The sequence below is a fragment of the Hypanus sabinus genome, chromosome 14, assembly GCF_030144855.1.
Source record: "Hypanus sabinus isolate sHypSab1 chromosome 14, sHypSab1.hap1, whole genome shotgun sequence".
NCBI lineage: Eukaryota > Metazoa > Chordata > Chondrichthyes > Myliobatiformes > Dasyatidae > Hypanus > Hypanus sabinus.
The window spans coordinates 50,446,177-50,469,976 of record NC_082719.1 but is presented as its reverse complement, the minus strand read 5'-3'; the positions used below and the strand labels follow the sequence as shown (position 1 = coordinate 50,469,976).

The 23,800-nt window shown below is 41.2% G+C and overlaps 1 protein-coding gene across 4 annotated transcripts in view; it reads left to right on the top strand.

Moving 5' to 3' along the window:
* corin (corin, serine peptidase) overlaps nt 1-23,800 on the top strand; it is a 220,659-nt gene that overhangs the window by 148,905 nt on the left and 47,954 nt on the right. For all 4 annotated transcript variants that reach the window (XM_059989143.1, XM_059989144.1, XM_059989146.1 and 1 more), the window contains exons 11-15: nt 1,275-1,423; nt 4,711-4,818; nt 12,897-13,004; nt 17,251-17,364; nt 19,497-19,607. In XM_059989143.1, coding sequence (XP_059845126.1) covers nt 1,275-1,423; nt 4,711-4,818; nt 12,897-13,004; nt 17,251-17,364; nt 19,497-19,607 — 590 coding nt within the window. The remainder of the gene's footprint in view (nt 1-1,274; nt 1,424-4,710; nt 4,819-12,896; nt 13,005-17,250; nt 17,365-19,496; nt 19,608-23,800) is intronic.

The window sequence follows — 23,800 nt, the reverse complement described above, 5'->3', positions numbered from 1 at the left end:
ATTTTTTTTGTAATTCAAATTGTTATTCATACATAAAAATTCATGTGAATCGCACAGAATGTTTTCAACATTTTCATCAAATCTCAGTTCAAAGTGAGCACATCATTAATTGTTATTTATATACAACCTGTGAACAAATGATTCACGTGTAATTAACATGGGGTTATAGTTAATTAGGTCTAGTAGGTGGAAAAGCACTAACTTGTGACCCTTCTCCACCACAGAGCTTTTGCAGTGACTGCATCCAAACTTAGTACAACCTTTGACGTGTTGTCCTGGATCTTAAAGGTGTGGCTTGGCTATGATCAGTACCTCACTCTAGAATACAAATAGACTTCAGACAAATCAGAGAGCTTCTTACATTGCATTGACAGTTTTCTCACAGCAGTTGATAGTGAGTGTCCTGGGAGCAGTACTGCACAGCAGAGATATATCTACCTTAGAGATGTTATGTACTATTCTGGATTAACCTTAACAAATACTCAAGGTCATAAGTTAAGGTTGAAAGGTAAAATATTAAAGGGGAACCTAAAGAGAAACTTCTTCACTCATAGGGTGATGGAATTGTGGAAGGAGCTATCAGCAGAAGTGATGGATTTGGGTTCAATTTCAAAAATTAAGAAAAGTTTGGATAAGTACATAGATAGAAGGGGTATGGAGGGCAATGTTCTAAAGTGTGCTTTGATTGGACAAGGCAGACTAACTGTTTGGCATGGACTAGGTGGGCTGAAGGTCTTATATCTGTGCTGTAGTGCTCCATAATGTCTGCATTTCTTCTCAGACCTTCCCAGAGGAAATACATTCTCGATGTTGATAAGCTAATTTCAAGATCATGGCAGTCTTCAGCTTCTGAAATGTCTTGAATTTACAGTGATAACAATCTGTACACTGAAAGTTCGGTGAATGCAATCATTTCTATGGAGTGCTGCAGCTGCAATTCTTAAAAATTAATTGAGTCCATTCAACTTCTTTTCATTGTTTTCAGTGTTAGTTTTTATATTAGCTAAATAATTTATAATAATTTTTAAGTGTCTGTCAAAGCAGTTGCTTGACGAACCAGACATCCTCGTACCATTTTTCTTCAAAACTGTATTCATTCGTATTTTTAGGAGCCACCATATCTGAAAAATAACAGGGATGGTGTTAGGGTTAACTTTGTACTTTCTTGAGGATTCTTAGGGGACTCACACTTATTTAATGTTTACTCACTCAGCTATCCTCTTTTGAAGCATTCAGATTAAAATATGCTATTTTTATTTTATTTTGCTATTGAGATCCTTGTGTGAAGAATCCAAAGATCACTGTGAATTAGCTATGAGAACTTTTGGATATTATTGGCCAAGCATCCTGGACTGCAGCCAATTCCCTAAGGACAACCATTCCGATAACCATTCCTGCCTGCTGCCTGATAAGAGTATGGAAGGTTAGTTTTGATCTTGTAATCTTTCTAGAAGCACACAAAGGTGAAGTTTAACTATAGTTCCTTTGATGCCAGTCTCAAATGGCACATGTACCCTCCTAAAATTGATCCTTCTTGAGGTGAACTTCCTTGGGTAACAGCACACTTCAGAACCTCTCCGGGTTGGGAATTTTTTTCCTGTTTCAATAATGACAGGTACATTTTAATCTTTTCTGTGTCTGTCTCTACTTTTTATGGAACCAATTTTATTTCATACTGAATGAAAATTATTCGGATTCTTTGACCGGCTCATTGCAGTGAAGTGCTTCCAACTAATTGAAATAAAATTTGGATCTTTTTTAAAAGTTGAAGTCAAAATTTCCACTAGTGATGACAAATGGCTTTCAGTGCTGATAAGTATGAAGTGTTGCATTTTGGGCAGACAAACGATGGTAGGAGTTATGGTATATGGCAAATTGTAGTGCTCTGGAGAGTGCTATCAAAGAAAAGTGACCTAGGAGAGGGTCAGTAACTTTAAAATCCTTGGCGTTATCCTTTCGGAGGACCCAGCAAGTAAGAGTAATTATGAAGAAAGCACAGCAGCACCTCTACTTCCTTAAGAGTTTACAAAGATTTAGCATACCATCTAGAAGCTTGACAAACTTCTATAGATGTGTGGTGGAGAGAATATTGATTGCCTGTGTCACAGCCTGATTTGGAAACACCAATGCCCTTGAACAGAAAATCCTACAAGAAGTAGTAAATATGGTCTCTAGTTCATCACGGGTAAAACTCTCCTCATGGAGCACATCTACATGGTGTGTCGTCACAGTGAAGCAGCATCTACTATCAGGGACCACCACCACCCAGGTCATGCTCTCTTCTCACTGCTGATATCAAGAAGAAGGTACAGGAGCCTCAGGACTCTTAGCACCACATTCAGGAACAGTTATTACCTCTCAACCATCAGGCTCTTGAACCAAAAGGAACAACTTCACTGAACTTCACCTGCCCCATCACTGAAACGTTCTTGCCACCTATCGACTCACTCTCAAGAGCTCTTCGTCTCATATTCTCGACATTTATTGCATAATTATTTATTGTTACTCTTTTTAAATATTGTATTTGCACTGTTTGTTGTCTTTTACACAATAGTTATTTTTCTGTCCTGATGGGTGCAGTCTTGAATTGACTGTATTGTATTTCTTGGGTACTCTGTGTATACCTGTCAGAAAACGAATCGCACAAGCTCAAAGAACTTTTTGTACTTTGAAATGATACGCAGGCCTCAGAGAGGGGAAGATCTGACGCAGGAGGGTTTTGAAGCACTTAAACCTGGAGGTAATGAAAGCATGGATTATGCTTTTCACAACAAATGGCCTGATCCAGAGGTGCAGGCGAGGGTTGTTATTAGAGATGAAAGAAGGTGACTATTCAGCAGCCTCTTAAAAATTGTAAAAATAAATTCCTACTGATGGGTTAGTTGTCAGAAATGCTTGAATTAACTTCCAGAAATCTGCCTGGTTACTTTCTGCAACAAGTTGTCATATTTATGTTTGAAGGGCTTTGAATTAGAAACTATGCCAGTGGTTTTTATGCTGTTGTAATTTTGGTGCAATTTAGCCATTCGGAGATGCATCATACAATGAATTGATTCTGAGATTCTGTGAGCTGGTGCCTTGCAGCTTCAAACAAATCCGGGAATGAATTGAGTCAATAATGTTACCTACCAAATAAAAAATGAAATATATATGTTTGCCTTTTCCATTATAAGCTTATTGTGCTCTTAACTTTCAGAGATTAACTGATTTTCTACCTTTCACTGCTACCCATGGAAGTTCCCATTTGCTTCAAAAAGGCAACAATTATTCCAGTGCCCAAGAATACTGTGAGTTAACTTATTGACTATCGCCCAGTAGCACTCACATCTACAGTGATGAAATGCTTTGAGAGGTTGGCCACTAGACTGAACTCTTGCCTCGGCAAGGACATTGTAATTTGCCTATCGCCACAATAGGTCAGTGGCAGATGCAATCTCAATGGCTCTCCACACGGCTTTAGACCACCTGGACAACACAAACACCTATGCCAGGATGCTGTTCATCAACTATAGCTCAGCATTTAATACCATCATTCCCCAATCCTGATTGAGAAGTTGCAGAACCTGGGCCTCTGTACTTCCTCTGCAATTGGATCCCCAATTTCTGAACCGGAAGACCACAATCTGTGTAGATCGGTGATAACATCTCCTCCTCACTGATGATCAACACTGGTGCACCTCAGGGGTGTGTGCTTAGCCTACTGCTCTACTCTGTCTGTACTGCGTGGCTAGGCAGAGCTCAAATACCATCTATAAATTTGCTGATGATACAACCATTGTTGGTAGAATCTCAGATGGTGATGAGGGGGTATACAGGAACGAGAAATGCCAACTAGTAGAGTGGTGTTGTCAGTAAGACGAAAGAGCTGATTGTGGACTTTGGTAAGGGTAAAATGAAGGAACACATACCAATCCTCATAGAGGGATCGGAGATGGAGAGAGTGAGCAGCTTCAAGTTCTTGGGTGTTAAGAACTCTAGGGATCTAACCTGGTCCCAACATATCGATGCAATTATAAAGCAGGCAAGACAGCGATTACACTACATTAGGAGTTTGAAGAGATTTGGTATGTCAACAAATGCACTCAAAAACTTCTATAGATGTACCATGGAGAGCATTCTGACAGGCTGCATCACTGTCTGGTATGGGGTGGGTACTTTACAGGACCGAAAGAAGCTGCAGAGGGTTGCATATTTAGTCGGCTCCATCTTGGGTACTAGCCTACAAAGTACCCAGAATGTCTTCAAGGAGCAGTGTCTCAGAAAGGAAGCATCCATTATTAAGGATTTCCAGCACCCAGGCCATGCCCTTTTCTCACTGTTACCATCTGGTAGGAGGTACAGAAGCCTGAAGGCACACACTCAGTGATTCAGGAATAGCTTCTTCCCCTCTGCCATCCGATTCCTAAATGGACATTGAACCCTTGAACACTACCTCACTTATCTAAAATATATTATTTCTGTTTTTAGCATGATAATAAATCTATTCAATATATGCATATTGTAAATGATTATTTATTCTTCTATATTATGTATTGCATTGAACTGCTGCTGCTACCTTAACAAATTTCACGACACATGCCGGAGATAATAAACTTGAATCTGGTTCTGATTCTGCTACTGTGATGGGTAATCTGCCAGCGCGGGCCCCAAGACATACAGGCGTTTCAAGTTTAAGTATTGTCACCTGACATTTTAATATTCTGTTGACAGAGTGTTCCCCAAGTGACTTCAAGTGTAAATCAGGGAAATGTATCTCGGCATCAATGAAGTGTGATGGGAATCCAGACTGTGATGATTCCAGTGATGAAAAACAATGTGGTAGGTGTTATTTAAATCCTCTCTATGAAGGGGTTTTGCTGCACTTTTTAGCAAACTACAAACACGGTTATTGAAAAACTGGATACAGTATATTTTGTATGTAATGTATTTAGCCTACGGATTCCACTTGTCCTCCTTAGAGAACTAAGTCCTGTTCAAACCAGTTTTTAGCCAAGGTGGAGTTCATCTAACCTATCAACCATAATGTCTTTGGACAGTGGGAGGAATCCAGAGCCCCTGGAGTAAACCACACATTCCATGGGGAGGATGTACAGATGGTTTCTGAATTGAACTTCGAACTCTGACACACCGAGCTGTAATAGTGTTGCGAGAATGGCTATGGTACTGTGACACCCTTGGGAAAGTTTAAGCAGCGGAAGTTTTGCCTGCAGCCAGGAACGTGTCCCTTAATTTGGAACAGTGTCAGGATGTCTGACATAGAATAAAGGAAAATGCTGCAGCTGCTCCTAATGCTTGCCCTTGAGGTAGACTGGAATAGTCTTCATTTTGTGTCATAACTAATCTAGGAGTGCTTGATTATGTCAAAGAATGCACAGAATACCCATAAGGCCATGCGAGATTGAAGCAGAATTAGGCCACGTGGCCCATTGAGCTGCTCCACCATTTCATCATAGCTGATTCATTTTCCGCCGCAGCCCCAATCTCCTGCCTTCTCCCTGTTGTTGTGTGAATGAAATCACTGGAGAGAGAGAGAGTTACTGGTAGATGCAAAGCAGCTTCTTTATTTGACAAAGCAAGGGACAGCAGGCATCTTGTGGAGATGCTTTTGGTGGAAAGGTCTGCTGGCCCAATGTGGGGCTCGATATTTATTTGCTAAATGCAAAGGACAATTCCATATTTACAAGTATAGACAATGCTTTCTTTGGAAGCTACAAACTTGACATCTTCTGATTCGCATCCATCTCACAGACGCCAGCAGGGTCTGTACCGGGCTTTTAGGACTCCATTGTTCTAAACTGAATCCACAATATGGTTACTTGGTATTTCACATGCTAAACATAAAGGACAATTCCATGTTTACAAAGTACTGTAGAGATAATGCTTTCTTCGAAACTACACGCAAACTTCACACCTTCTGGTTCAAGTCCATCCCACAGATGCCAGCATCATCTGTGGACTGGGATTCACAGCTTTTAGGAAATGCATTGTTCCAAATTAAATCCACAATACATTTCGAGGAGCAGAAGACTGGTAGCCAAAGACGTTTGCTCAATGTAAGTGACCTAAACCCAAAAATCACTCGAACACCCATATCCATTTAAAAAAAAAATTGAAGCAAGAGGCAGAGAGGGAAGAGGTAAAAGAAGCTCGGAGAGAAGCTGTTTTTTTTAATATAACTGATCGGGGCAAAGAGGCTAGACTGCACAGGTGTGTGACGTAGTGCACCAATGGTTTAAAAGAAAGACCGCCATATTCATATTGTCGGAGTGGACTAAGGCAGAGTGGAACAGCTTTGGCTCAACAGGCTTCAGCGAGGACAGGCAGAGGTGAGATTGAACGGGGCCCGACTGCGCAAGCGCATGAAAGTCGGCCTCTGAGATTAGCGGGAGAATTTTAAAAAGCGAGCAGAGGCTGAGGACGAGCTTCACTCCAGGTGAGGTAAGGCCAGGTAAGCTCCTTTAATTAATCTAATTAGCTTAGGAGTAGGTAATGGAGGCAGCAGTTAGGGCAGTTGAGTGCTCCTTTTGCAGTATGTGGGAAGTCAGGGATTGTTTCTGATGACTACACCTGCAAAAGGTGCGTCCAGCTGCAGCTCCTGACAAACCGTGTTCGGGAACTGGAGCTGGAACTGGATGAACTTCGGATCATTCGGAGGCAGAGGCAGAAACAGACAGGAGTTTCAGGGAGATAGTCGCCCCTAGGAGTCAGGAGACAGGTAGTTGGGTGACTGTCAGGAGAGGGAAGGGGAATAGACAGGAAGAGCAGAGCACCCCTGTGGCCATTCCCATCAACAATAAGTATATCGTTTTGGATACTGTAGGTGGGGACAACCTACCAGGGGCAAGTTGCAGTGGTTGCGTCTCTGGCACCGAGACTGGACCCTCAGCTTAGAAGGGAAGGAGGGAAAAGAGGAGAGCAGTAGTGATAGGGGATTCGATAATTAGTGGGACAGATAGGAGGTTCTGTGGAAGAGATCGAGAATCCCGGATGGTCTGTTGCCTCCCTGCTGCCAGGGCCTGCGATATCTCGGATCGAGTTCTCAGTATTCTCAAGAGGGAGGGTGAGCAGCCAGATGTTGTGGTCCATGTAGGGACCAATGACGTGGGTAGGAAGAGTGAGGAGGTCCTGAAAGGTGAGTTTAGGGAGCTAGGTGCCAAGGTAAAGGACAGGACTTCCAGGATAGCAATCTCAGGATTGCTACCAGTGCCACGTGCAGGTGGGTTTAGAAATAGTAAGATAGTGCAGATCAACACATGGCTGAAGACATGGTGCAGGAGGGAGGGCTTCAGATGTATAGATAATTGGGCAGTTTTCCAGAGAAGGTGGGACCTGTTCCGGCGGGACGGTTTACATCTGAACTGGAGGGGGATAAATATTCTTACAGGTAGGTTTGCTAGAGAGGCTCCAGTGGATTTAAACTAGATATGCAGGGGGAGGGGAACCAGAGTGTAGGAACAGATGTATGGGAGAAGGAAGAAAAAGAAGACAGTAAAGTTCTTTGTACTGTTTGAGATAAACAGAGAGGAAGAGGTGGAGAATTTCTTAAATGCATTTATTTTAATGCTAGGAGCATTGTAAGAAAGGTGGATGAGCTTAGAGCATGGATTGATACCTGGAAATATGATGTTGTAGCTATTAGTGAAACATAGTTGCAGGAGGGGTGTGATTGGCAACTAAGTATTCCTGGATTTTTTTGCTTCAGGTGTGATAGAATTGGAGCGACAAGAGGGGGAGGTGTTGCATTGCTTGTCAGAGAAAATATTACAGTGGTGCTCTGGCAGGATAGATTAGAGGGCTCATTTAGGGGAGACTATTTGGGTGGAATTGAGGAATGGGAAAGGTGTAGGAAGACTTATAAGGGTGTATTATAGACCACCTAATGGGGAGCGAGAATTGGAGGAGCAAATTTGCAAGGAGATAGCAGATATTTGTAGTAAGCACAGGGTTGTGATTGTGGGAGATTTAAATTTTCCACTCATAGACTGGGAAGCCCATACTGTAAAAGGAATGGATGGTTTGGAGTTTGTAAAATGTGTGCAGGATAGTTTTTTGCAGCAATACAGAGGTACCAACTAGAGAAGGGGCTGTGTTGGATCTTCTGTTAGGGAATGATATAAGTCAGGTGACGGAGGTATGTGTTGGGGAGCACTTCGGGTCCAGTGATCACAATACCATTAGTTTCAATATAATTATGGAGAAGGATAGGACTGGACCCAGGGTTGAGATTTTTGATTGGAGAAAAGCTAACTTTGAGGAGATGCAAAAGGATTTAGAAGGAGTGGATTGGGACAATTTGTTTTATGGGAAGGATGTAATAGAGAAATGGAGGTCATTTAAAGGTGAAATTTTGAGGGTACAAAATCTTTATGTTCCTGTTAGGTTGAAAGGAAAGGTTAAAAGTTTGAGAGAGCCATGGTTTTCAAGGGATATTGGAAACTTGGTTAGGAAAAAGAGAGATATCTACAATAAATATAGGCAGCATGGAGTAAATGAGGTGCTCGAGGAATATAAAGAATGTAAGAAGAACTTTAAGAAAGAAATTAGAAAAGATAAAAGAAGATACGAGGTTGCTTTGGCAATTAAGGTGAAAATAAATCTGAAGGGTTTCTACAGTTATGTTAATAACAAAAGGATAGTAAGGGATAAAATTGGTCCCTTAGAGAATCAGAGTGGACAGCTATGTGTGGAGCCGATGGGGGAGATTTTGAACAATTTCTTTTCTTTGGTATTCACTAAGGAGAAAGATTGTGTAAGGTAAGGGAAACAAGTAGGGAAGTTATAGAAACTATGATGATTAAAGAGGAGGAAGTACTGGTGCTTTTAAGAAATTTAAAAGTGGATAAATCTCCAGGTCCTGACAGCATATTCCCTAGGACCTTGAGGGAAGTTAATGTAGAAATAGCAGAGGCTCTGACAGAAATATTTCAAATGTCATTAGAAATGGGGATGGTGCCGGAGGATTGGCATATTGCTGATGTGGTTCCATTGTTTAAAAAGGGTCCTAAGAGTAAACCTAGCAATTATAGGCCTGTCAGTTTGACTTCAGTGGTGGGTAAATTAATGGAAAGTATTCTTAGAGATGGTATATATAATTATCTGGATAGACAGCATCTGATTAGGAACAGTCGGCATGGATTTGTGGGTGGAAGGTCATGTTTGACAAATCTTATTGAATTTTTTGAAGAGGTTACGAGGAAAGTTGATGAGGGTAAAGCAGTAGATGTTTTCTGTATGGACTTCAGTAAGGCTTTTGACAAGGTTCCTCACGGAAGGTTAGTTAGGAAGGTTCAAGTGTTAGGTATTAATATTGAAGTAGTAAAATGGATTCAACAATGGCTGGATGAGAGATGCCAGAGAGTAGTGGTGGATAACTGTTTGTCAGGTTGGAGGCCGGTAACTAGTGGTGTGCCTCAGGGATCTGTACTGGGTCCAATGTTGTTTGTTATATACATTAATGATCTGGATGATGGGGTGGTAAATTGGATTAGTAAGTATGCAGATGATACTAAGGTAGGTGGCGTTGTGTGTAATGAAGTAGGTTTTCAAAGTTTGCAGAGAGATTTAGGCCGGTTAGAAGAGTGGGCTGAGCGATGGCAGATGGAGTTTAATGCTGATAAATGTGAGGTGCTACATTTTGGTAGGAATAATCCAAATAGGACATACATGGTAAATGGTAGGGTATTGAAGAATGAAGTAGAACCGAGTGATCTAGGAATAATGGTGCATAGTTCCCTGAAGGTGGAATCTCATGTGGATAGGGTGGTGAAGAAAGCTTTTGGTATGCTGGCCTTTATAAATCAGAGCATTGAATATAGGAGTTGGGATGTAATGTTAAAATTGTACAAGGCATTGGTAAGGCGAAATTTGGAGTATTGTTTATAGTTCTGGTCACTGAATTATAGGAAAGATGTCAACAAAGAAGAGAGAGTACAGAGAAGATTTACTAGAATGTTACCTGGGTTTCAGCACCTAAGTTACAGGGAAAGGTTGAACAAGTTAGATCTTTATTCTTTGGAGCATAGAATGTTGAGGGGGGACTTGATAAAGGTATTTAAGATTATGAGGGGGATAGATAGAGTTGATGTGGATAGACTTTTTCCATTGAGAGTAGGGGAGATACAAATAAGAGGACACGAGTTGAGAGTTAGGGGGCAAAAGTTTAAGGGTAACACGAGGGGGATTTCTTTACTCAGAGAGTGGTAGCTGTGTGGAACGAGCTTCCAGTAGAAGTGGTAGAGGCAGGTTCGGTATTGTCATTTGAAGTAAAATTGGATAGGTATATGGACAGGAGAGGAATGGAGAGTTATGGGCTGAGTGCGGGCCAGTGGGAATAGGTGAGAGTAAGCGTTCGGCTCGGACTAGAAGGGCCGAGATGGCCTGTTTCCCTGCTGTAGTTGTTATTTGGTTATATGGTTATCCCTAACAGGAGCACCAAACAACTGCACTGCCCAGATGGGCTTAAACCTAAAATATAAATCTATTCTCTATAATTGTTTGAAAGACTTTGTCAAATTTATAATAAATGGAGATGTTTCTGCAGAAGAACATTTCAAACAGTTGATTTGTGTTGTATAACACAGAGCTGATAACTCGTCGGGCTGTTGTTGAGACATAAGCACCAGAACAGTCAACAAACAAGTAGCTCCTGGTAACAATCAGTATACAAAGTTGTCTGCTTTCTACCTCAGGCAGTATATTGGGGTTGTGACGCACAAAGCAGTCAGTTTTAGAAACAAGTTGAATTGATTAGACTCCATAGTTTTGCACTGTCATCCAGCATATTCCAGTACCAATCACAATTCCATTTATAACAAGCAGATACAAACAATGGCAGATAGGTAACCCTCTGGTGTCTTGGCCTGTCTCACAGAGCTGGAACAGCTTGTATTCGATGTATGTACATTGTGCAATCTATTTGAAATCACATGACACTTCTGTAGTGGAGGACAGGAGAACGAAATCCACTTTGAGTGAGAGTTGGAGGGGTGATTAAGGGGGGTAGGGTTGGTAGTCCCTCAGCTGTATAACTGTTTGAAACTGATTCAGTAAGTTGCTCAGGGATTCATTATTCTATTCAGTTAGAAAAATTTTGCAAAATGCATTCCAGGCAAGCTGGAAACATGTCCAGCAGTGACTTGTAGGAATTCAGCAAATTGGTAACCGTTACACAAGTGGTTCTTTGTGGTGAAAACATCTCCCAGTAGTATTCTTGTATGCTTGAGTACCAATTAAACTTGGTGAATTGAATTTCTCTGGACCTGTAACCTGTCTGAAGCCTGAACATGAGACTGAAGCAGGGCACAATGTTAAAGAATCATAGAAACATAATCAGGCACAGAAACAGGCCCTTTGGACCAACTTGCCTATGCTGTTCAAATTGCCCATCCACGTCAATCCCACTTGCCTGCATTTGGCCCCTAACCCTCTGAAACTTTCCTATCCATGTAAGTGTTTAAATGTCTGTCAAATGTTATTTTTATATTTGCCTCAAACACTGTCTTTGGCAGCTTGTGGACCACCCTCTCTGTTGTGTATTTAATATCTCAATATTTGAGTAATCTAGTAATAGCCATGTGGAGCTTTTGCATTCCAGAGTGAACAGGTGACAGTTAAAATGGTAAGTTATGGCACAAACGGTCAAACAATTTACCCATTGTTAGTATCAGAAGAAGCTGATATCTCATCCAGCTACTATCGGCATATTGGTTTGGGGATTCCATTTAAAGCTTGGGGATCCTGATACCAGGCAGCCAACGCTGCAAGCATCAGGTTGTTTGGTGGAAGTGAAATATACTCCACTATATACATATTGTGATACTTCATATGTACAGAGATATAACAGGCTATTATTTTTCTCAGTGTTTTTATTGTGTAGTCTGACTACAGGCTCATTAAGTCCACATTATACCTTTTGGTGATGCACGTGCCCGTGACTTCAAATCCCCATGATTTTACTAATATTTGACTGGTTCCAGCCTTTTAGCTGGATGATAAGGTTCAGTTAGGGTTCATGCATCTCGAAATATAATTTTTATTAGATTTTGCTTTTGAAGTCATTAATGTAATGCTGAATTTCTAAAATTTCTGGCTGCTTTCACAACTGAAGCAATGCAAACAGAAAATACTTGGAGACTATTTTAAATCCAGGGTAGAATGGGCTCTGGCTTTACCATTTGTGCTGACTTTGAGTTTTCACAGACGTTTGTTTTGTAGAGCACCTTTTGCTTGATGGGTTTCAAGCCATCTGATAGCTCTTATGTCAGGGCACAGAGACTGATCTCACAAAACTGCAGTCACAGACAACAAAGCTTAATGTGCATTCAAAAAATAGTTAATGATTACTCACTGGCAATCATTATAAATTAACAGGTTTATTTGCTACTTCTATCCATTGAATATCAGACTTCACAGAAAATTAATCCACTTCTAGGGACTACTTGTCTTTTCCTTTGATCTCAAGTTGCAGTGAGAGAAACCCGTGGGAATGTCCAACTGCGAAGATCTGTAAAGAGCACGTTGTCATAGTCATGTTTGAAGAGGCTCTGTGCCAGTGGTTTATATGCTGTTGTAACTTTGATGCAATTTAGCCATCGGGAGATGTATCATACTATGAATTGATTCTGAAATTCTGTAAATGTAATTATTAAGTGAGCTCACGCCTTGCAGCTTCAAACAAATCAGGGAATCCAGGAATGAACTGAGTCAATAATGTTACCTGCCATGTTAAAAAATGTAATATACATATTTGTCCATTCCATTATAAGCTTATTGTGCTCTTAACTTTCAGTGATTAATTAGTGCTACTGTGATGGGTAATCTGCCAGCCTGGGGTTGAAGGGATTCAGGCACTTCAAGTTTAAGTATTGTCATCTGACATTTTAATATTCTGTTGACAGAGTGTTCCCCAAGTGATTTCAAGTGCAAATCAGGAAAATGTATCTCGGCATCAATGAAGTGTGATGGGGATCCAGACTGTGATGATTTCAGTGATGAAAAACAATGTGGTAGGTGTTATTTAAATCCTCTCTATAAAGGGCTTTTGCTACACTTTTTAGCAAACTACAAACACGGTTATTGAAAAACTGGATACAGTATATTTTGTATGTAATGTATTTAGCCTACAGGTTCCACTTAGAACCATAGAACACTACATCACAGAAAACAGGCCATTCAGCTGTTGTAGACTGTGCCAAAACTTTATTCTGCTAGTTCTATTGTCCTGCACCCAGTCCATAACCCTCCAGACCTCTCCCATCTATGTATCTATCCAAGTTATTCTTAAAACTAAGAGTGAGCCCGCATTTACCATGTCAGATGGCAGCTCATTCCATACTCCCACCATTCTGAGTGAAGAAGTTTCCCCTAATGTTCCCCCTAAATGTTTCCCCTTTCACCCTAAAGCCACATCCTCTCGTATTTATCTCTCCTAATCTAAGTGGAAAGAGCCTACTCGCATTTACTCTGTCTATAATTTTGTAAACCTCTATCAAATCCCCCCTCATTCTTCTATGCTCCAAGGAATAAAGTCCTAACCTGTTCAATCTTTCCCTGTAACTCAACTCCTGAAGACCCAGCTACATCCTAGTAAATCTCTGCACTCTTTCAATCTTACTGATATCCTTCCTATAGTTAGGTGACCAGAACTGTACACAATACTCCAAATTTGACCTCACCAATGTCTTATACAACCTCACCATTACATAACAACTGCTATACTCATTACTTTAATTTATGAATGCCAGGATGCCAAAAGCCTTCTTTATAACCCTGTCTACCTGTGATGCCACTTTCAGGGAATTTTGTATCTGAACTCCCAGATCCCCTTGTTCCTCCTCACTCCTCATTGCCCTACCATTTACTGTGTATGTCCTACCTTGATTTGTCCTTCCAAAATGTTCTGTATTAAACCTAATTCCCTAAACACCCTTTGCAGGACCTCCTCCTCCTTCCTATCTACGTCATTGGTCCCTACATGGACCACATCTGGCTGCTCATTCTCCCTCCTGAGAACATCAAGGACTCGACCCGAGATATCATGGACCCTGGCACTCGGGATTCTTGATCTCTCCCACAGAACCTCTTATCCCCTATCACTACTTCTCTCCTCTTTTCCCTCCTTCTTTTCTGAGCTGAGGGTCCAGTCTCGGTGTCAGAGGCACGACCACTACAACTTGTCCCTTGTAGGTCGTCCCCACCAGCAGTATCCAAAACGGTATACTTATTGTTGATGGGAATGGCCACAGGGGTGCTCTGCTCTTTCTGTCTAATCCCCTTCCCTCTCCTGACAGTCACCCAACTACCTGTCTTCTGACTTTTAGGGGTGTCTGTCTCCCTGAAACTCCTGTCTATTTCTGCCTCTGCCTCCCGAATGATCCGAAGTTCATCCAGCTCCAGCTCCAGTTCCCTAACTCAGTTTGTCAGGAGCTGCAGTTGGTTGCACCTTTTACAGGTGTAGTCATCAGAAACAGTCCCTGACTTCCCACATACTACATACGGAGCACTCGACTGCCCTAACTACTGCCTCCATTACCTACTCCTAAGTTAATTAAATTAGTTAAAGGAACTTACCCAGCCTTACCTCACTGGGAACAAGCTTGTCCTCAGCCTCTCAAGCCAAAGCCTCAAAACTCCACTCCTACCCTGAGCCACTCACACACTGGCCACTCCTCTTCAGTTACCCCTCCTTTTATTTGTCCCTGCCAATTATCTCAAACACCCACTCCCTCTAATCAACTAATCAACACTCTGTTTAACCCTTCAGTTGCCCTCCACGCTTTTTTTAAAGCACACTCACCTCAGCTGCTTCCCAGCACTTAGTGCTCTCCCGAGCTCCTCCTCCTGCAGTGACGGTCCCGCGATCACACTGTCCTCTTTAGAGAACTAAGTCCTGTTCAAACTGATTTTTAGCCAAGGTGGAATTCATCTAACCTACCAACCATAATGTCTTTGGACAGTGGGAGGAATCCAGAGCCCCTGGAGTAAACCACACATTCCATGGGGAGGACGTACAGTCTCCTTACAGATGGTTTCTGAATTGAACTTCGAACTATGATGCCCCGAGCTGTAGTAGCATTGTGCTAACTGCTACATGACCATGACACCCCCAGTGAAAGTTTTGCTTCCGGTCAAGAACGTGCCACTAATTTGGAACAGTGTCAGGATGTCTGACATGGAATAAAGGAAAATGCTGCAGCTGCTCCTAATGTTTGCCCTTGAGGTAGACTAGAATAGTCTTCATTTTGTGTCATAGCTAATCTAGGAGTGCTTGATTATGTCAAAGAATGCACGAAATACCCATAAGGCCATGAGATAAAGGAGCAGAATTAGGCCATTTGGCCCATTGAGTCTGCTCCACCATTTCATCATGGCTGATTCATTTTCTGTCTCAGCCCCAATCTCCTGCCTTCTCCCCGTATTTCTAACAGGAGCACCAGACAACTGCACTGCCCAGGTGGGCTTAAACCGAAAATATAAATCTATTCTCTATAATTGTTTGAATGACTTTGTCAAATTTATAATAAATGGAAATGTTTCTGCAGAAGAACATTTCAAACAGTTGATTTGTGTTGTATAACACAGAGCTGATAACTCGTCGGGCTGTTGTTGAGACATAAGCACCAGAACAGTCAACAAACAAGTAGCTCCTGGTAACAATCAGTATACAAAGTTGTCTGCTTTCTACCTCAGGCAGTATATTGGGGTTGTGACGCACAAAGCAGTCAGTTTTAGAAACAAGTTGAATTGATTAGACTCCACAGTTTTGCACTGTCATCCAGCATATTCCAGCACCAATCACAATTCCATTTATAACAAGCAGATACAAACAATGGCAGATAGGTAACCCTCTGGTGTCTTGGCCTGTCTCACAGAGCTGGAACAGCTTGTATTTGATGTATGTACATTGTGCAATCTATTTGAAATCACATGACACTTCTGTAGTGGAGGACAGGAGAACGAAATCCACTTTGAGTGAGAGTTGGAGGGGTGATTAAGGGGGGTAGGGTTGGTAGTCCCTCAGCTGTATAACTGTTTGAAACTGATTCAGTAAGTTGCTCAGGGATTCATTGTTCTATTCAGTTAGTAACTTTTTTGTAAAATGCATTCCAGGCAAGCTGGAAACATGTCCAGCAGTGGCTTGTAGGAATTCAGCAAATTGGTAACCATTACACAAGTGGTCTTTGTGGTGAAAACATCTCCCAGCTCCTCTTTCAGATTTGCCCTTGTGCAGGCTCAGGTATATTCTCTATATTATAGTAGAGATTGTGATCAAAGCACCTTGTGCCTCTCTAAGGTGTTTAGTCCTAATATTTTAGTGCATTGATAACTAAAATGATCAAGAGCCAGAAGTAAAGCCCTTACTTTGGACTTGACTGAAGCCCTAATATCTAATATATTAGTCTAAAGACCTCACTCTAGACCTGTGGCCTATCTGAAACCTGAACATGAGGAGACTGAAGCTGGACACAGTAGTATAGAATCATAGAAACATAATCAGGCACAGAAACAGGCTCTTTGGACCCAAGAGTGAACAATCGACATTTTGGGCTGAGACCCTGTTTACTCTTGTCCATAGATGAGTTCCTCCAGCTTTTTGTGTGTGTTGCTTGAATTTACAGCATCTGCAGATTTTCTCTTGTTTGTCTTTGGCAAGTTGCCCAGCTATGTCAATCCCACTTGCCTGCATTTGGCCCCTAACCCTCTGAAACTTTCCTATCCATATACGTGTTTAAATGTCTTTCAAATGTTATTTTTATACCTACCTCAAACACCAACTCTGGCAACTTGTTCCATATATGGACCACCCTCTGTATTTAATATTTCAATTATATGAGTAATCTTATAATAATATTGGTTGATTAAACTTTCCTGTTTTTTAAATAATTCACGATGGGTTATATGTAAAAATATGTTAATGACGCATGTCATCACGGCACCATGTGATGTGGGCACACCTCATTTAAAGTAAAAGTTGAAGATACACCCGCCTTTCGAACTCACATTATTTTTTGACTGATGGGCTTAGGTAAACTCTCAAGTCAGGGCTCAAAGATTGATCTCAGAATTACATGGCCACAGACAACAAACCTTAATATACATTTTAAAATTATAAGTTAATGATTACTCTCTGATGTTAACCTGGAAGTCATTATAAATTAACAGGTTTGTTTACTACTTCCGTCTGTTGAATATCAGACTTCACAGAAAATTAATCCACTTCTTGGGACTGTTTGACTTTTCCTTTGTTCTCAGGTTGCAGTGAGAGAAACCTGTGGGAATGTCCCACTGAGAAGATCTGTATCAAGCCTGCAATGAGATGTGATGGTTTCCAGGACTGCGCTGACAGAGCAGATGAAAAGAATTGCTGTAATTCATGAATATCTTTTTGTATTTTTTCTTCTATTGATAAATTGATTAGTTTTGCTTTACAGCATGTCTTCTTTATAAAGTCTGGAGGTAATTCACTCCAAGTTGATTGACTTAAATCTTTACTACAGTGCTGCATACTAGTGTCCCACATTTTGCCTCCTTTCTATCAATGTCATGGCATATTAATCTGGGTTCTTCACAAACATATGTGGAATCTGGGACGTTTTGGGGAAATAAAGTCTAAGAGCTCCATTTTATAACTGTGGGTGCAATCTTTTTGGACTCAATCACTGCTGAGTTTGAAAACAGTTTTCAGACATGTAGAAATGTGACTAAACCCCCTTCCAGGAGCAAATAGATTTTCATAATTCATTACACAGTGTGCAGCATCAGCTCTTCTCCAGTATGTGCCTTGTTATTTCAAATTTGACTACAATATAGTTGACATTAACTTTAAGTCTTAAAGAAAGAGGAGTGGGATTAGACTCTTTGTTTTCTTGATGGCTGATGCACATTTCCTCAAATTCTCTTTACTACTCACTCCCCATAGCCCTTGAACCCTTTATTGATTATGGGACTAGGACATTCAAAGATTCACAGTCCTTTGTGAGAAGATTTTTTTTTCTCATATTCGTCTGAAATTAACCCACTGAGCATAGATTGTCCCATTAGGGGAACTTCTCGTCCTTCCAGCAGTTACCTTGTCCAACTTTTTAATGGACCCAGCCTCTTCAACCTTTCTTCGTAAGAGAACGATTCCATGCCCAGAATCATCCTAACGAAAAGGAGGTGTGCATTAGTAAGCTGAAATCTGGCGCAGAAAATAAATTTCTGAAGAAATTTACTGAGTTGAGCAAGACCTGGGAGATGAAAGGAATTGTAAACATTTCGGTTTGAGACCTTGCATCAAGATTGGTACAAAGTCTTGACCAAAATGCCAGCAGTTCCTTTTTTTCAATAAATGCTGCTCAATCTGCTGAGTTCCTCTAGCAGCTTTTAATTTTTAATCCAAGCTAATCTTTGAACTACATCCAATAATAATATATCATTCCTTAAATAAAGGGATCAAAATTATTCATCGCATTCTAGATTTGACCTCAGAAGTGTCTTGTACAGTTAGTGTAGTTCAATTGCTTTGAAATTAAAAAAAATACTTGATTTGCCTTCCCAATTAGCATCTACACTTGATAACTGGAGGTATGTGTTGCATGCACATGGACTACCACCTGCCCCACAAACTTAGGTGTTGTGGCTTTCTGCAGTCTTGCTGCTTTTAAATAATAATCAGCTTGTTCATTCTATCTTTTAGATTGAACAGTTTAAAATATTGTTATCTAAACCTATCAATAGTCCCAATTACCTCCCTCATTTACCTTCCCACCTATATTAACGTCACATGTAAATTTGGCTACACTACAAACCTCCTCTTCCTCTTACGTTGTTTGTATAGTAAATAGCTGCATTTGTAGCATTGATTCCTGTGGTGCCCTATTGGTTTATGACTTGTTCATTTCCATGCCTTGAGGATCCTTTTACACATCTTATTTTTTTGTGGCACCTTGTCAAATGCCTTTTGAAGATTCAAATGTATTCCATCTACTCTATTTGATCTGACTTATCTTCATCAAAGAATCTGCCTGTGTGGAATTCACAAATCACTGCCAAAAGATCTGAGATATGTAATAAAAATCTGCCCTCACAGAAGCTGAGTCATTTTTTTTCAGATCATGTTTCCCGATACAGATGATGCAGTTTGATACCCTGCGCCTCTTCCATAAATCAAGTGGCTTCCTGTAGTGGAAGTTAGATTAATCAGCCTATAGTTACCAGCTTTTTGACTCTTTCTCATTTTGAATAAAAGTATCACATTGGTAGCTTTCCAATTCCGAAGTACCTCTTAAGAGTCCAAGGCTTTTGAAAGATTACAACCAGCATATAACTGCCATTCAGTTCTGTGATCATAATAGCCTGTTACCCTTTCCATTTGTCCAATTCATATCTTTTCTCTTAGTCTAAAATGATTTTCTTGTAATGTGCTTTTGAAGGTTATGTGGGACTGTAACATTAGACTGGACATTGTACAATGTTCATAACACTGTTTCCATAGTTATTGCCAATTCTTTTTCCAGCTTCCTGTGCAGATCATGAGATGGTCTGCAATAGTTATGCCTGTGTGTCCCGTCACCTTTGGTGTGATGGGAGAATGGATTGTCCTGATGGCTCCGATGAATGGAACTGTGGTGAGTTTTGCACTGTAACCTCTGGCTGATTGAGACTGCAACTTTAACTCAAAAGGAGTCTGATCCATTTTTCAAAGGAATTAATACTCTTTGGATTTCCAGCATCTGCAGGTTTTCTCAGGTTTCTGATCCATTCTAAATGATCTAAATTCCAAATAATTATTGAACTTTGGGTTAAATTACTAAGAGTTCAGTTCCTTGATTCATTTGTGCTAATATTTGTTAACCTAATGTTAGCAAATAGTAGCACCAATTACTGAAGAGCAGAAGAGCAATCTTACAGCTAAGAATTTATCGAATTAATAGGTTTCAATTATTCTCAATATATTGGTATTGGTTTATTACTGTAATTTGTATCAAGGCACATTGAAAAGCTTATCCTGCATTTTGTTAATATAGAACATGCAGTTGAATATTGAACAGTGCATCACAGTGCAGCTCACTTGATCCATGATGTCATGCCAACCTTTTAACATACTCCAAGAATGCTTCCCTCCTGCATAACCTTCCATTTTTCTTTCATCCATGTGCTAATGTTAGAGTCCCTAATGTATCTGGCTCTACCACCACTCCTGACACTGTTCCGTACATGCACCACACTCGGCGTTTAAAAAAAAAAGACCTCTGACATCCTCCCTACATTTGCTTCCAGTCATCTTAAATTTAAGCCCTCATGTTTTAGCTTTCTCCACCCTGGGAAAAAGGTGTTAGCTGTCCAATCTGTCAGTGCTTTGTATTATCTGATGAACCTCTATCAAATCGCCTCTCATACTCCGTTGCTGCAAAGAGAAAAGCTATAACTTGCTCAATCTTTCCTTATACGATAGTCAGGCAGCATCCTGGTAAACCTCCTCTGCATCCTCTCTTTAACTGCCACATCTTTCTTATAACCAGCTGTCCAAAACCGAACATATTTCAAGCATGGTCTAACCAGAGTTCAAATTTCAAAGTAAATTTATTAGCAAAGTACATAAATGTCACCATATACCTCCCTGAGATTCATTTTGTTGTAAATACAAAGAAATACAATAGAATCAATGAAACACCACACACAGCAGGACAGGTAAATAACCAAGATGCAAAAGACAATAAGCTGTGCAAATACAATAATAATTATAAATCAACAATAAATATCAAGAACATGAGATGAAATTCTTTGAAACTGAATCCATAGGTTGTGGGAACAGTGCAGTGAGTGAAGTTATCCCCTCTGCTTCAAGAGCCTAATGGTTGAGGGGCAATAACTGTTCCTGAACTTGGTGGATGTGGGCCCTGAGGCTCCAGAACCTCTTTCCTGATGGCAGTAGTGAGAAGAGAGCATGGCCGACCTGACGGGGCTCCTCTGATGGAAGCTGCTTTCCTGGGACAGCACTCCTTGTCGATGTGCTCAAAGGTGGGGAGGGCTTTGCCCATGACGGACTGGGCCGCAGCCACTACTTTTTGTAGGCTTGTCCACTGCAGGACATTGGTGTTTCCATACCAGGCTATGATGCAGCCAGTCAGTGTGCTCTGCACCATCCATCTATGGACATTTGTCAAAGTTTTAGATAACATGCCGTATCTTTGGAAACTTCTAATAAAGTAGAGTTGTTGACATGCTCTTTTTTCGTAATGGCAAACATGCTGGACCCAGGGCTGATCCTCTGAAAAGACAACTCCAAGGAATTTAAAGTTGCTAACCTTCTCTGCCTCTGATGCCCTGATGAGGACTGGCTTATGGACTTTCAGTTTCCTCCTCTGTAGTCAATAATCAGCTCCTTGGCTTTGCTGTAGCACCATTCAACCAGATTTTCAGTCTCCTTCTTCTACACTGATTCCTCATCACCTTTGATTCGGCCAACGACAATGGCAACATCAGCAAATTTAAATAGGGTATTTGAGCTGTCTTTGGCCTCACAGTCATCAGTATAAAATGAGCAGAGCAGGGCTAAACATACAGATTTGTGGTCCGCCTGTGCTGATGGAGATTGTGGAGGAGATGTTGTTGCCAATCCAAACAGACTGGAATCGGCAAGAGAAAAAAATCAAGGATCCAGTTGTACAAGGTGAGGCCAAGGTCTTGGAGATTTTTGATTAGTTTTGAGTGGATGATGGTATTAAATGCTGAGCTGTAGTCAATGATGTATGCATCTTCATTGTCCAGATGTTCCAGGGTTGAGTGAAGAGCCAATTAAGTAGCATCTGCTGTGGACCTGTTGCTCCAGTAGGCAAATTGGAGTGGATCCAAGTTGCTTCTCAGGCAGGAGCTGAAATGTTTCATCGACAACCTCTCAAAGCACTTCATCACAATGGAAATAAGTGCTTCTGGGCATTAGTCATTGAGGCAGGTTACCACATTCTCCTTGGGCACCAGTATAACTGAAGCAGGTGGGTACCTCAGACTGTCAAAGCCAGAGGTTAATGTTCTCACTGAACACTCCAGCCAGGTGATCAGCTCAGGTCTTCAGTACTCAACCAGGTACCCGGCTAACTTTCCATGGGTTTACTCTTCTGAAGGATGCTTTCACATCAGCTTCAGAGACTGAAATCACAGGGTCTTTGGCAGCTGTGAGAATTTGTGAGGGTGCCTTCATTTTCTGATGGTCAAAGCAAGCAGGTGGCATTATCTGGGAGCTAAGTCTTGTTGAGATATCATCATTTACTTTCACTTTATATGAGGTGATAGCATTCAAGCCCTCCCAGAGCTGTCTAGATCTTTCTGTAATTCCAGTTTGATTGTAATTATCACTACACATGTCAGATGGCTTTCTGCCATTTATGCCTGGCTCTCTCTTACTTTACTTGGATGACAGATGTGAACTTCATTGATCTGGCCCTCAGCAGATTTCAGATCTTTTGGTTCATCCAAGGCTTCTGGTTTGGAAAGAATCTAAATGATTTTATGGAAACACACTTAAATATGACTGGCTTTATAAAGTCCATGACAACTGTGGTGTATTTGTTCAGATCCTCTGATGAGTCCTTGAACACGGCCCAGTTCACTGACTTGAAGGAGTCCAGTAGCCACTCCATTGCCTCTGTGACCACCTCCTCATTATCCTTACTTCTGGAACCTTTCTCTTTAGCCTCTGCCTTTATGCAGATAGGTTGGAGACAACCAAATGATCAGATTTCCCAAAATACAGATGGAATGTTAGGCATTCCCTGTGGCGTATGGCAGTGGTTGAATGTGTTGTGTCTCCTGGTACTGCAGGGGATGCATTGATGATTATCGGGCAGAGAGCTCTTCAAGCAAGCTTGACTGAAGTCCCCGGCAATGAGTTGAAAGGCCTCAGGATTTCTTGTTTGCTATTCATGGCACGCAATACCGCAAGTGTTTGTTTAATATCGACCTTTGGCAGTACGTAAACTGTGGTCAGGTTTTTGGAGGAGAACTCTCTGTAAGTAGAACAGAAGACATTTAATCATTAGATGTCCCAGAATGGGGGAACATGAGGGCAACGAGACAGCTGTGCCGGAACATCACAAATAATTTATCATATAAACACAGACCCCCACCCTTTTCCTTCTTTGAATCAGCAGCCCACGTTATCCAACTGATCGAGAAGCCATTGAGTTTGATCTCTGAATACGGCATGTCTGAGGTGACTCATGTCTTTGTAAAGCAGAGGATGTCGCTAGTCTTCATTTACCTCCAATTCAGCAATCTTGCCTTGAGCTCCTCAATCTTGTCCTCAGAGACTGACCATTTGCTAATGTGATACTTCCTCTCTTCCAGCCAGGGCGATGTACCTTAATCCACTTAAAGCTGCCGTTCCTGAGAGCTGAGTCCTTCAGGACATATCGCTAGTCTGCTAAGTTGGCTTAAAAGTACGTTACTTGAAAGGAAAATACAGGTTGCAGATTGCAGCAATGGAAGTTCTAGAGGTATATCTAGAAGTTTAGTGAGCAGGCCGCAAAACGTCGGCATGTGTCGCCAGCACCATCTTGATCTCTGTTTTATAGAGCAGTGACATTACCTCGTGGCTCCAGGACTCAAGCACCAGGCTAATGGAGGCCAATATACCAGATGTATTCTTAGCCACTCTATCAACTTGCGCTACAACTTTGATTGATCTATTGACATGGAACCCAAGGTCACTCTATAACTCCACACTGTGAAGAATCCTGTCATTGACTCTGTACTGTGTCTTAATGTATGACCTTCTGAAGTATGTCAGTTCACACTTACCTGGATTGAACTCCATCTGCCA